Raw genomic sequence first — 14,395 nt, 5'->3', positions numbered from 1 at the left:
CTTCACACATAACACATTAATGTGTTAAGTCAATTAGTGAATCTACAGATTTTCCAAAACAGTCTTTCTCTAAACTAATGATTTTAGAGAGATTTTAATCATTATGTCAGATTTGTGTCACAACACATCTGCCTGGTTCAAGGTACCACTTCAAAATTTTCAGGTAATCCTCCTTCTTCATGATGTCATCCATTTGACGAAGTGCACCAGTTTTTTGCTTTTTTTTCCACATAGCACCCCCAACAGTATGATGCTGCCTCCCCAATGCTTCACAATTGGAATGGTGTTCTTTCAATTAAGAGCCTCCAAGGATATCACTGATCATTATGGCCAAACAGCTCAAATTTTGTTTCGTCTGATCAGAGAACATTCCTCCAAAAGGCTACATCTTCATCCTGATGAGTCAGTGCAAACTACTCTAGCTTTTCAATGTCGATTTTGGAGTAAGGTTTTCTTCCTTGTTCGACAGCCATTGTAACAATAGTTCTCTCTTTACGGTGCATAAAGACACTTTTGTTCCTGATGCCTTCAACTTCTTCAATAGCCGCTTAGTTGATATCATATGAATCTATTGGACCTTTTGATACAAACTCTGTTCATTCCTGGGAGTCAATTTGTGTATCCTTCCTGAATAATGTAAAGTCTGTTGGGTCCCAAACTTTTTATATTTTCATACAATTGATTGTACAGTTGCATGTGGTATCTCAAACCGTTTAGAGATGGCTCCCAATGAGGAACTGGACTTGAGAAGATCTATAATTTTCCTCCCAAGGTCTTCTCTCAGTTCTTTTCTCCATTGTCTTAATCACAAGAAGGCACTGGCACTATAGATAGGCCCTTATATAGAGCCAAAGTTATCCAGGATGTTTTAAGAGATAGTAAACTTGGTGCATGTAAACTTTTGAGCCACAGAAAATCTGACATACTGGTTAGAACCTGAAATAAATTCTTCTCTTTATCATTATTTTGAAGGAAGACTCTTAATATAAATTAAGTAGACACACTAATTAACTTAACACATGTATTGTTTGGTAACATGAGATGTGTGAAGGTGGAAGAATTTTGAGTTTAGGATTTTTAGCCAAGGTTTATATTATCGAGAACCAAAAGTTAGCTCCAGGGACATTGGGCAATTAATTGCTAGTAGAATAGACATATTGATGGGAATGTTCGTTGTCTACACACATTACCTAAGAACTGAGGGGGACCAGACACCACCAAAGCTGAGGATTAAATTCAGCTTTTCATTCAATGAAAGCCACCCACACATTCCAAATTAATAATTTTTTCCTTTCCTTTACATAAAAGGCCAGGCATGTATGCTATATAGTTGACTCTACAGTGGCCACAAGCCTTTGCATGTACAGCAACTGCACTTGTTCTGTTCACTATGGAAAGGGTTTATGGCTCAAGTGCTCCAGCACAAGCCGATATCCAAATAAGACAACATATTTGAGGTGCAGCCTACAACTACATGTTTGTAATGAAAACACACACCAGTTTCAGTGGATTTGTCTTTTGTTATTTATTTAATGGTGCTCTTAAAAACAACAAAACAAACAAAAAGCCACAAAGAACAGAACTGAACAGATTTAACTGGTTATACAAATTAAAAGTATTTACACACGGCTATACAGACTACAAGTAGATCTACAACAGGCAATGTAAAACAAAATTAATGAAACATTTGGCCTGCACAGCTATATAGAAGAAAGATGGGTAGACTGGTATCCCCAGTGCTCTAGTGTAGTGTAGTGTTAGTTTCTACAATAGGTGTCCATCCAGTCAGTGCTTACAGTAATTACATAGGGCTCTCATTTGGTTTGTGTAGCTTGCTGTCACTTGGAAACCCAAATGTACAAGTTTCTAGCAGCAATGAGCATGCCTCCTGCAGACGGGCTGGCATCTCAACAGGAGCAATGCTAGCAGTCTTGCTTTAGGCATCTGCCTCAGTCAGCATCACAAATCAGTGTACAACGGAGTAACAGGCTACCTTTTGTCTAAGAAGTTATTTCTTGTTGAGCAAATATTAGGGAAACGTAGCAAAGCAGGAGGTAAATACAAGCACATGTCATACAGGCTGCCGCAAGGCAAAATGAACAAACACTTAACCCTCCATAGAAAGTGCCACCAGGGGAAGGCACACAGTCCAAAGGGCAGAGATCATATTATGCCTACTGTTTTGATTTCTTTTTTGGTATGTAATCATTTTAAGTGAAATAGCAACCACTGGACTCCTTCCAGAAAAACAAAAAAACACAACAACAGTTGGAAACTAATGAAGTTAATTGATAAGGCAGTGCCAGACCTTCTGGCAAAACACAAGTTTATGGTGCCACTCTTACAAATTTGGTCACAGTCGTATGCAGCTGATCTATTTCATGTTGTGGTTGCATAAGGGGCTTTCCTATTTCAGCAATTCCATCTTTTAATATTCATATTGGACTGCAGATGAAAACATTTCAAGCATTCAATAAATACAGCATACACTGCAGATGCAGAAGACACAGCAGCTCAGCAACAACTATAACTGTCTGCTTTTTAGAAAAACTCAAGCAAATCATTAAAGCTTTCAAATTACTGATTAAGTAAAATGTAACCATAACGGTTTTAGATATCTGGATTTGTTTTCAATTACTGTGATTTCATTCAATAATCAGGTTTAAAACTATCAGCAATACCTATGTATGTTCAGAGGGCTTTGTGCATCTACATTATTTTCAGAAGCTGACATATCTGTTTACAGATTGAATCAGGGGTCACCATCCCAGAACCATTTTGAAGTAAATATTTTTAGATATTATCATAGTGTTGCACAAACTAAAGTGCTCATTATAATCTTTATTGTTCCAATTAATAATTTACATAACAGCATGAACCCAGCATTAACTGAAATGAGAAATGAACAGAGGTCGCTGCCACACTGCCATAGATACTAAACCAGTGAATGTGCCCCTGGAAAACGGCTATTCCCCTTTCCACTGGCAGCATTTCTTGGGTTTCAAGCTGAACTCTTTATTGCTGCACCACTTATATCACATGGCCTACCCACTTAAACTTTCCACAAATGCTCCAAAACATTTTTAGTCAGATATGTTTAACAAGTAGCTTTTCAAACCCCAAATGTATCAATTATGAAACCCATTTTACTCAGCTCAATGGATTCACTGCGGAATTGGCACCAATTCAAATTGTAAAACCAAACTTATAAAATCCATCTATCCATCCTCCAACCCGCTACATCCTAACTACAGGGTCATGGGGGTCCGCTGGAGCCAATCCCAGCCAACACAGGGTGCAGGGCAGGAAACAAACCCCAGGCAGGGCGCCAGCCCACAGGAAAACTTATAAAATGTGTCTTAAATTCAGACTCTGTAAGAATTTGATAAATGTTAAGATAATCCTCTGACATGTAAAGGCTGTGCTATGATAATTACCAAGGAGACCTTGAAAGCCGAATGTAAGGCTGCACGAGGAGGACTGGTGGCGTATTGCAGACCATTGGGCCTATTTAGAGGTGTTCTAGAAACAACATTTGACTAAACACTTGCAAAAAAGGAATGATCACTATGCAACTGCCCTCCTATTTTTAAATTTGAAGGGTTTTTTTGTTTTTATTTTTTTTTCTGAACTACAAATGAACTTATTTGTGAGTGATGCTACTTGGTTGAGATATAAATGCTGTCATTATACTTTAACAGTTCATACATATGCAGAAGAAAATTACATCTAATTCAGTTTTAGAGGGCAAACCCAAAGGCTTGGGGACCCAGGAGTAGCCTGGACAGAAATTAAATGCACTGCACATCACTATTCTGCAGCTTAAACTGCTAGGTGGGCCGGAGGTTCTTGAGCAAAACATTGATTTACTCAAGCTATTACAAAAGTATATGACAAAATGAAGAAACCTAAAAGACTTATTAAAGCTTCTGACAACCCAAGGTGCAGCACACACAAAACAATGTCTTGCAAGCCTCGTTTTCAATATGGACTCACAATGGAAGAAAAGAAACTACAGGAAGCTTGAACATGTACTCTCCTTAGAGATGGATTAACCACTTTTTGCTACCAGACCTCTCTGGGAAACACAAAGTGACTGATCAGGAAAAGGCTTTTCACTAATACATCACTGAAGCAAAACTCAATTTTCCAGATAATGGTGACTATAAAATATCCAAAAAAGCCGTGTGTTGCACACCATAGCAGCAGCCACCATCCAAACTTTCTTCTTGAGCATTTTCAAATGCAACTGGAGCAACGGTAAACGATTACACCGATCTGCCCATCCATCATCTGTAAATGTTGAATAGTTTCAGTTGACAAACAGATAAGGAATAGAGATGTTATGGTACTAACCAGTTCATCCTAAGAAGACACATGGGCTATGGGTGGAGATATCTGTGTGTGTGTGTATATACAGGTGAAAAACACATCCTGTGAGGCTCTGAGATGTAAGGCAGTAAATATTAAGAAGGGCAGTAATCTTTATTCATGGTGTTAAGAATACAGGAAGGTGTGTGCACATGTGCATGCACGCGCACACACACACACCTCTCTCTCACACACAGAAAACACAACTGAAAAGAAAAAAAAAAAAAAAAGTACAAACTTTGGGAAACAGCATGTCCATGAGCACCATTGGTAACATACAGGAGCAGAGCAGGAAAGATAAAGCAGCAACAGACAAGAGCTGCAATTGCCTCACATGGCACAGCACTACAAATTACAAACTGCTACTGCAAGTATTTTGTTTTTTTGGGATTAAATGATGCAATGTAGTGGATGATAACAGGGGGGTTGGGGCAACATAACTGGGACAGAAGACCTCTTGTCTCTCTTTTCAGAAAGTCTGCCCAAAACATTTATTGCTCTAAAGAGTCACCTTTGCAATCCTATAGTGTGATCCACATTCTTCCATTTAACAAAGAGTGATACAAAGGTGCATCACAAAATCTTGGGATGAACCAAGGGTGGCAGTAAGGAGGTGGCTAAATCCAGCCAGTAAAATCAGCAAAGGTTGGACCCTGACTGGAAAGGTCTGGGATGTGTGGGGCATGTCTGTTGCTTTTAATCTTTGCTCTTTTCCATGGCTCAGAAATCGTTTCTTTAACTACTTTAGTTGCAGCAAGCCTGGCATACTCCGCAACGGAAACAAAATTCACGCCTCTGGAGTACTGGTGGATAAGGTTACTGCCAAATAGTAGCAGCTGCCTTGGAGAAGTTGAAAGGCAAGAGTGACTTTAGCTTTCTGTTGAACTGATACCACATCACTTCCTCCTTTGAACTAGTGCTGACCCATTACAAAATTTTCAGTAAGTTTTGATTCATGAGGTTTACTTGCTATAGTCGCAAGAACACTGAACAAAACCTCTTATCAGCTCTCCCAGAAGATTTTTTTAGGCATGGTAGGATATAACAGAAAAGAATGTCTATTTCCAGAGTTTATTTTGGAAGTGTAGGGGGAAAGTGGGAGAATGGTGTTATAGGATCCCCTTATCCCTCAGAAGCACCAGATCAACTTTACACAGCTTTCATTAGGCACCATTAACAGAAGCTGAAAGGGCACCCCAGCTATGTCGGCCGAAAGTCAGCATTTCTCTGAACCAATGCCAGTCCCTCTCTGGTGTTCTTGGTTTCTGTCTGTTGTTTGCAACCACATCACAGTGTTAAATGGATTAAGATCTATCTGAACAGACGCTGAACCTCTTGATAGATAAATTAGGTAACTCAATGTAATTGATAAAGACAGTCACCAATGTTCTGGGTTTGGTCGCAAGGAGGGGGAAATAAAATTCACAGAAGAATCCAAGATCTGATAGCTTCATTCCATTGGGCAACAGTACTGACAATAACTAATTAGCCAGATGAAAACATGACACTTATTAAAAACATTATTCCCCACATCCCATGTGCCAAGCCAGTGCAACCACCTTGAAGGCATTTTTGCCAAAGTTAAATTTTACAGGCATGACTCTTGAGCTGGTAAGAGTATGTGAAGTGCCTGTCACACTGCTGGCAGTGGTAGGGCATTTCGCCAGTGTGAATGCGGTGGTGGGTCTTAAGTGCACCTAGCTGGTTGAAACTCTTCCCACAGACAGTGCACTGATATGGGGTCTCACCTGTGTGGGTACGCCAGTGTTTCTTCAGAGTCCCTGAACGACCAAAGCTTTTGCCACACTCAGTGCACTTGTAAGGTCGTTCCCCAGTATGGGTGCGTTGGTGTGTTTTCAGGTCACCAAGCTGTGTAAAGGGCTTATCGCACTCTGTGCAATGATATGGAGCCTCCCCAGTATGTATCTTCTGGTGGGTACGCAGGTAGCGGGCAGTTTTGAAAACTTTGTTGCATCGAGGACATGGGTACTGGGCTTCAGTGATAGGTCCTGTTCCAGGGCCCATGCTAGCAGCAGCAATACCACCAGAATTAGTAAGACTGATTGCGACAGCTCCTGCATGTGTCAGCTGGTGGTCATTCAAGAGATCCAACCGATGGAAGCTGTCACCGCACTCAGAGCAGAGATACAGCGTGGCCTCAGAGTCATGAACTTTCTGGTGGGTCTGTAGTGAGCCAAGGCTGGAAAAGCTCTTCCCACACTCACTACACAGGTAAAGCGTCTCACCTGGGTTGTGGCTCAGCTGATGAACTTTCAGGTCCTCCAACACACTAAAGGTCAGGTCACAGTCCGTACACTGGTATGAGAATGGGTCAGAGTCAGTGGCCATCTCATTTGCATCTGGAGTGTCAATGTGGCTTTGGCTCACATCATCCTCATGTGGAGAGTTGGGTTTAAATGATGGCTTCTTTAGGTTGACTGCACGACTGCGCAGCATTTCCAAGTACTGTTTCCTGTGGGTGCGCTTCACATGCTTTTCCAAGTACTGCATAGCTGTGAAGCAAATCTCACAGTAGGAGCAGGGGTATGACACATTGTCTTGAAGAGCTGGATAACAAAAAAGAGGAAAAAATAAGAATGTGAGCAGCATTCTGCATCCAATGAAGAATGAGTCCAGAACACATAAGTATTTCAGATATTTCCAGTACCCAAGTGGGTTGATAAAAAAAAATCCATGTTCTCACAATGAATTTCCTTCTCTACTATATTCTAAAAAAGTACAATACAAAACTATCTGCAACCTGACTTGCAGATTTTACACATTTTATAAAAGGGTTTGTCTTGAACATGGCCCTGAAGCTGGTTTTCATTCCATTAATTTTATTTATTCCAGGCTAGACTTGTTTACTTAAATGCCTTACATTGGGACACATTTTACTTTTTTTTAAATATTCATATTAACACAGTCATTACTTTTATATTTGGTCAAGAGACTAGAGTTATGCTTCATTTGCTTAATAAGGCCAATCTGCTAATTTGACCTATTTTAAAGGAATAATATAGGAAAAGAAAAAAAATATTTTTTTTTTTTTACATGTGACATATCCCAGGTGGTTTTTAGTGATGGGCGATAAAATGTTTAACCTAATGTTTTCATGAAGAAAGGAGACAACAGTTTCGGCTAGAATTTGAGCCTATGGTGACCAACATGGAACAACTGCAAACAATATAAAAAAAGTTCATAAAAAGAAAACTCATGTTACTCATGTCTCATAATCTAAACGTCAAGTCATCTGGTTGTATGCTCAAGATGTGTAAAATGCATGAATTTGTTACTGAAATATTTGAAAAAATACCACTGGAAAACAAAAAGTAGTCCACAAGCTGGAGGTATGTTTATACAGGATTATTCTTTTGAATAGAAGACTTGGCTCTCCCTTCTCATTAATTGGTCAAGAGTCTTATCTTCAATTCAAAAGTACAATCCAGAAGTATTCCTTTAATACATCATCTTAGGTATCTGTAAATTTTTTTTAAAGAAAATGCAATCGACATATTTACATGGTACATTAGGGCCATAACGATAAAGTTTCTTATGTCATCACTTCTTGATGTCAGCCAATGGAGCAGGCTTGTTGACTCCTTAAATATATATAATTTAGCATTCGATTAAGAGTTGTGACAGAATTAAATAATGCAAAAAGTGCAGCTTCTAGGAATCAAAATCAAGTCACTCCACGGCATATTTTTTAGATTCTCAAGGTCTAAGTTTGATTTTATTTGTTTTTTAAAGCAATTTATGAAGTGATTGTGATCACTATGAAGAGCACCCTTTGCAAAGTCAGAGACAGAATTTAATTTTGATGGGGGCATATTCCAGTGTGGGTTTTAGAAAGGTGATGTGATCAGCACAGAGTACTAAATGTATCTTATTATGTGCACATAGCAAATTTATGTGGATATTTTCAGTAATTGAAAACTCAATAATCCTTCAAACACAGTGTTAGTCCATGTGATATGCCAGGTTTCTATTACTACAAGAATATCAAAATGGTTACTCCAAGACAGTCACTTACAGTCACCTAGTTAGCTTAATATTAAGCTGCAGAAATCATAAAACAGAAATGTATGCAAAATAGCACCACATTTCAAACCTTTCATGACAGTTTGAGAAAAACATTTATTGTTTTTGTACTATTTTTTTGTTTTTGTATATTAAGAAAGGTAGTTAGCCAATTAATAGAACTTAATGAAAAATGATCTCTTCCTTTTTACTCATAATTATTAAGAACATCTGTAAAATCAATCTTGGCTTTTTTCAAAGTAATTCACATTTGTGAATACATTTTTCACAATTCAAAAGAACTGCTCTTAACTCAGCTCATGTACTCACAAATGAAGACTGCTTCTCAGATTTTCTTGCGAGTTTCTGACATTTTTGGTGTAATGATAGGTATTTCTTTACATATCCAAACAAGTAACAGATTTCATTTTTTATGGAAAGCCCAGCTAGAAAAGCATCACTGTGCATTACATGTAGTATTTTACCAACCTCACTGAATTAAATCAGAAAGTGCCATCTGTGATTTCATTTCTATGCAGCCTGTTAGAAAACACCTTCAAAACAAAATGCCTTCATTTGCTACATTTCTCTCCACTATGTTTTGGCACAGTCTTTTTTCCTTTAACACTCCTCTTTGTATCTTAACTAAAACATCTCTCTCCTTTTTGCTTCAACATATGTCTACTTATCAACTCTGTCACTCTGCTCCCTAAGCAGGTATCCCATGGACTAATAAGAAAGGGTTTCTCTTGGGCTTCGATCCCTGTTGTCTCCCACATTCTACAGGCCGAAGAGACATCACATTATTACTACTGCAGTCTGTCTCAAACATTTCAAAGTAGAATCATGAGACGAGACACTTGAATGTTTGGCTAGTGTGAAAGTTCAAAAACAGATTTCTACATTTTTTTCTTCAAATGAACATTCTGTAAAGAGCTGCTTACCTTCAGACCATCACAAACTAGCCATGTTTACAAATACAAGTTACTTGGCTTGACATTTGTTATTTTAGTTGTTTTAACTTGAGAACCATTAGACCTGGGTGATGAATAATGAGGCTGTATTTCCTTATTGGGGCTTTTATAGTGTTTTTCATTTGGCAGTGATCCATCTCACGATCATTTCTAATTCCTGCATTCACTCTGACTAACAAATTGTTAAACATTAGATCCTAAAATGCAAAAAACGTACGAACTCAACGCTAAATGATTTACCATGCTAGAGTGGCATGCAAACGTTTGGGCAACCTTGCTGAAAATGTCTGTTACTGTGAAAAGTTATATGAGCAGAAGAGGAACTGATCAGCAAAATGGACAAAGTTAAAGATGACACATTTCTTTAATGTTTTAAGCAAAATTACATTATTTATTTCCATCATTCACAGGTACAAAATACCAAAAAAATGAAGAGGGTCTAAAGCAAAAGTTTGGGCTCCCAACATATAGTACCCTTTGACAAGTATCACAGCTTGTAAACACTTTTTATAGCCAGCTAAGAGTCTTTCAAATCTTATTTGGGTAAGGCTTCTAATTGTACAAGATTCTTGGGCGTCTTGAATGCACTGCTCTTTTGAGACCTAGCCAAGTAAAATGACACCTTTTATTGGCTAACTAAAAAAGATTACAATATGCAAGCTTTCGAGGCAACTCAGGCTCCTTTTTCAGGCAAGATGTAATATAGAAACTGGAGTTTCCCTGTGTTTATATAGACACCAGGACAGTATCTGTATTACATCTTGCCTGAAGAAGGGGCCTGAGTTGCTGGGAAAGCGTGCATATTGTAAACTTTTTTAGCTAGAGATTAAAAGGTGTCAATTTACTTGACTTCTCACTACATTCATAATGGCTAACACGGTACAACAACCTAGTACTAGAGATCTAGCCACAGATTTTCAATTATGTTTAGGTTAGCAGACTGAGAGGGCAATGGCAAAACCGTCAGCTTGTGCTGCTTTAGGTTTTCCACTGTAGATTCTGATGTGTGTTTCGGATCATTATCTTTTTGTAGGGCTCATCCTCTTTTTAACTTTAGCTTTTTTACAGATGGTATGATGTTTGCTTCCAGACTTTGCTGGTACTTCTTTGAATCCATTCTTCCTTCTACTAATGATATGTTCCTTGTGCCACTGGCTGCAACACAAGCCTAAAGCATGAAAGATTCACCCCATACTTAATAGTTGGAGAAGTGTTAATTTCCTGGAATTCTGAACCCTTTTTTCTCAAAACAAATCCTTTGCACATTGTGGTCAAAACGTGGGGCTTTTTTCAAAATGCATCATGCTTGTTTAGATGTTCATTTGCAAAGTTCACGTACTGAATTTTGATGCTAGGACGCAGGCAAGGTTTTCTTCTGCTGACTCGACCATGAAGGTCATATTTGTACAGATGTCACTGCACAGTAGAACAGTGCACCATCACTCCAGAGTGTGCTAAATTTTCCTGAAGGTCTTTGTCAAACTGTTTTTTATTTGCCTTTCTAGCAAACCAATGAGTAGTTCTTTCAAAAAGTTCCTGTTAACTGCTATTTCTTAATAACACTATGAACTGAGGAGACACCTACCTGAGAACAGTTTGCTGTCTTCTTGTAGCCTTCTCCTGCCTTGTTAGCATCAATTATTTTATTTTACAAAGTGCTAGGCAGCTGCTTAGAGGAGCCCATGGCTGATGACTGTTGAGACAAGGTTTGAAGAGTCATAGACTTTATACAATTTTACAATTTACATCCCTTGGGATTTCCTAATGATGACTGTGAACAAGCCATCACCCTAATGGGCTAATGAAGGTCTGGGACCTTGGAAAAAAGTATCTGAGATCTCAAATATCTTGTGGTACCCAAACATTTGCATGGTGCCCCTTTCCTTTTTTCACTGTACAATTGTAGAAACCTAAAATAATACACTAATCTTGCATAAAATGCTGGAAAGAAACGTGTCATCTTTAAGTTTATGCCTTTTGGTGATCAGTTCAACTTCTGCGGAGTTATTCAAAGTAAGACATTTTACGCTAGGGTGCCCAAACTTTTGCATGCCACTGTATGCACAGACACCTTTTAAACTAGGGTTGTCGAGATTAATTTATGTAATTGTGTACAAATTTTAATCGAGTTGTATTTTCCTAATTTTCCCCACCCTTCTCTCATACTGCATGCTGGCATGCAGCTACTCACTATGTTTCCGAGTAGGTTGATCATGGTAGCAGCTACACCACATTCAACAAGAAAAGGCTTCTCCCAATATCAGGCAAAATTCACCACTGTATGGAAGCATTTCACCCAGAAATCTGAGCAAGTGGTTGTTTGTTCATTGTGTGCTGTCCATGACATCGCTAGCTCAATTCCTGAACAACTAAAAAGAACACACACTTGATGTATAACACAGGACAAGATAACAATGCTATGAGTAACTCACTTACACTTACTTAGCTGTATGACAACAGTTCTTTTAGTGCTGTAATGCAGGTTAACTTCAGAAATTCACATTAGTGACTAGCATTGGGACAAAAGTTAGACCTGGAGAATTTTTTCCAGACAGAACAGATAAATTGTCCCCTAAATGCATTTTTCAATTCCCACCGTTATTACTTGCAAGTGCATCTAAGTAAAATAAAGTTGTAGTACATAGGCTAGCTAAATACCATAGACTAGTCTGTTAAATTTCCCCTTGGAGATTAATAAAGTATAAGATGTAATCATCTTGCCTAAAGAAGGGGCCCCGAGTTGCCTCATAGCTTGCATATTGTAATCTTTTTAGTTAGCCAATAAAAGGTGTCATTTTGCTTGGCTTTTCTCTAAATGTGATGATGAACAACATCTATCTCAATTTAAGATAGATTTTGAAAAATACTTGTAAAATGAAACATAGAATAGGTCCATTGTAACACTAAGGTCTAAAAGAACCAAAAAGCCTAATTATTTAGTCTTGTTTCAAGATGAACTGCTGACATTAAGTTATGATAACAAGTTCATTGTTAGTCAAAAATATCATTTTTGATCTTTAGGCTTTTTTGATTTAAATATTTCATAGTTAACAGTATGGTCTTGTTTGTCTTAAGTTTTTTTTATTATGTTTATATCCTGATGTGTACAAACTGTATATACTGTATCAAATTAGTACACAGTAGATGGTCATCTATTTTGGAACTCCAAACACTGGAAGCACCCAAATAACAAAATAATTGGAAGAATGATTTTGTATAATAGTTCCAAATGCCACAAGTTTCACTTGTAGGTACTTGTAGCATCCTTCTTACTTAAAAAAAACACAAAGTGAAGGGGTTTCATTTTTGAGAGTTGCATAAATTCTCATGATCAGTAGCTTCAGTAACTTCTCATATGCACGGAAATACCTCCTCATACTAAAACAAGTAATGGCTTTACTATTAGTTAAAGGGTGCATTATTTTCATTGAAAATACTTTCTTAAAACTATTTAAAAACAAAGTTTGTGATAATAAATTAATTCTTAACATCCTCATCCATGAGTTTTTCTTCTTCTTAATCAAACGCGCTGAACTGAAGAAAATAAATGATTAGACGAGACTGAAAAATTCATTAAATATATACCCAATCCATCCATCATACTAACCTGCTTATACTAGGGCAGTGTTGCAGGGAAGTATCAAAGCATTAATTGAAATATGTAATAGCAATACATACATACAACATACCAGTATTTAATAATCAACATTTCAGAAGTACCACATTATTATTTTAATAAATAACTTCTCGTTACTTTTAACATATTGTAAAATTCATAGTTGTATCCAGAACCAGCATATTTTTAAACCCTTGTGAAGTCCATGCACATCTTTTGTTTAACAAAGTAATACTTTGAGTGTAATGTATTTAAATGGTAGGGCCAAACAAAACATGACATCTCTTTTGTTTAATAAACCTGGTATTCTTTTGAGGAGCTTACCAAATTCACAAAAACAACCCAGGGAGATGTTTATTGTAACTGTCCAGCATGTCAGATTAATTTTAATCTCAGTACTGCATGGCCAACTACCTCTCATTGCATTAGCAGTTATGCAAAATAGAAAGAAGCAGTAGTACTAGTAGTAGTGGGAATTGTAAAAGGATATTACAGTAAAATTCTAAGAAAAGCCTTCAGATGCTCACATTTTGCCTCACAGCACAGATAACACTAGTATTAACCAAGTGGACAAATGACACTTCCTATTCAACACACAGTGAGTTGAACCAGAATTAACAATGTAAATTTTGTTACATTTTATGTGTTTCTATGTGTTTAATATTCACATTATATTATCACACTCTTATTTCATCAAACAGCATATCTTTGCACAGCTTTTTTCCCATGATGCTGATCTTCCAAACCATGCTATGGCCATTAAACACAGATAACCACACCATATCATCTTTGTGACTTTTCCAAAGAACTATGCTGGGCCTAACCAAGGCTGGCTACTCCTCTAAGCACTCTTGTATCTACATTACATGCAGCCAGCGGACTTTAGACATTCAATATTTCAATATTTCAATACACACACTGTGCCTTGTATATGCTGATGATATTCAACTCCATGTGAAAATAAAACATGGTAAGACATTATGTAATAGCCACGCAATGCAAAAGTCTACATTTCTTTAGGAATCTTCAATTATTCTTTTTCTTGCCAAATTTGGGGTTCTGCCTACACGCTTATCCTACTCGTCTCTGTCAATAGCCTTGCAGCAATATCTGACAGTATACTAAATGATACACTTTCATTTGTGAAACACTGCCAAGCAGACTTCTCCTCCTCCAAAGCAGTAACACTTTCTTATGTGTTCATCATTTCATGGTTCATGTGTTATACTTTTCCTCTAATTTTGTTTAGTCACAAAGTATTAATAAACTACAGCAGTTTTACAATATCGCTGCTCAAGATCTACTTTAAATTAAAACAACAGGACAAACTCTTCCTTTCATTAGCTTCATTACACTGGCTTTGGCCAATATTACATAACTAAAAGCTCCATTCCCCAATAAATTAACTAGT

At 37.5% G+C, this 14,395-nt stretch overlaps 1 protein-coding gene across 12 annotated transcripts in view; it reads right to left on the bottom strand.

The window, feature by feature from the left end:
• Positions 1 to 1,506: 1,506 nt before the first annotated feature.
• Positions 1,507 to 14,395, bottom strand: part of LOC120543262 (zinc finger protein 25-like) — a 72,958-nt gene continuing 60,069 nt past the window's right edge. For all 12 annotated transcript variants that reach the window (XM_039776262.1, XM_039776255.1, XM_039776259.1 and 9 more), the window contains one exon: positions 1,507 to 6,938. In XM_039776262.1, coding sequence (XP_039632196.1) covers positions 5,953 to 6,938 — 986 coding nt within the window. In that variant the 3' untranslated portion in view covers positions 1,507 to 5,952. The remainder of the gene's footprint in view (positions 6,939 to 14,395) is intronic.

The sequence above is a fragment of the Polypterus senegalus genome, chromosome 13, assembly GCF_016835505.1.
Source record: "Polypterus senegalus isolate Bchr_013 chromosome 13, ASM1683550v1, whole genome shotgun sequence".
NCBI classification, from domain to species: Eukaryota; Metazoa; Chordata; class Cladistia; order Polypteriformes; family Polypteridae; genus Polypterus; species Polypterus senegalus.
Note: the sequence above shows the minus strand (reverse complement) of the source record. Positions and strands in the feature narration are given on the sequence as shown.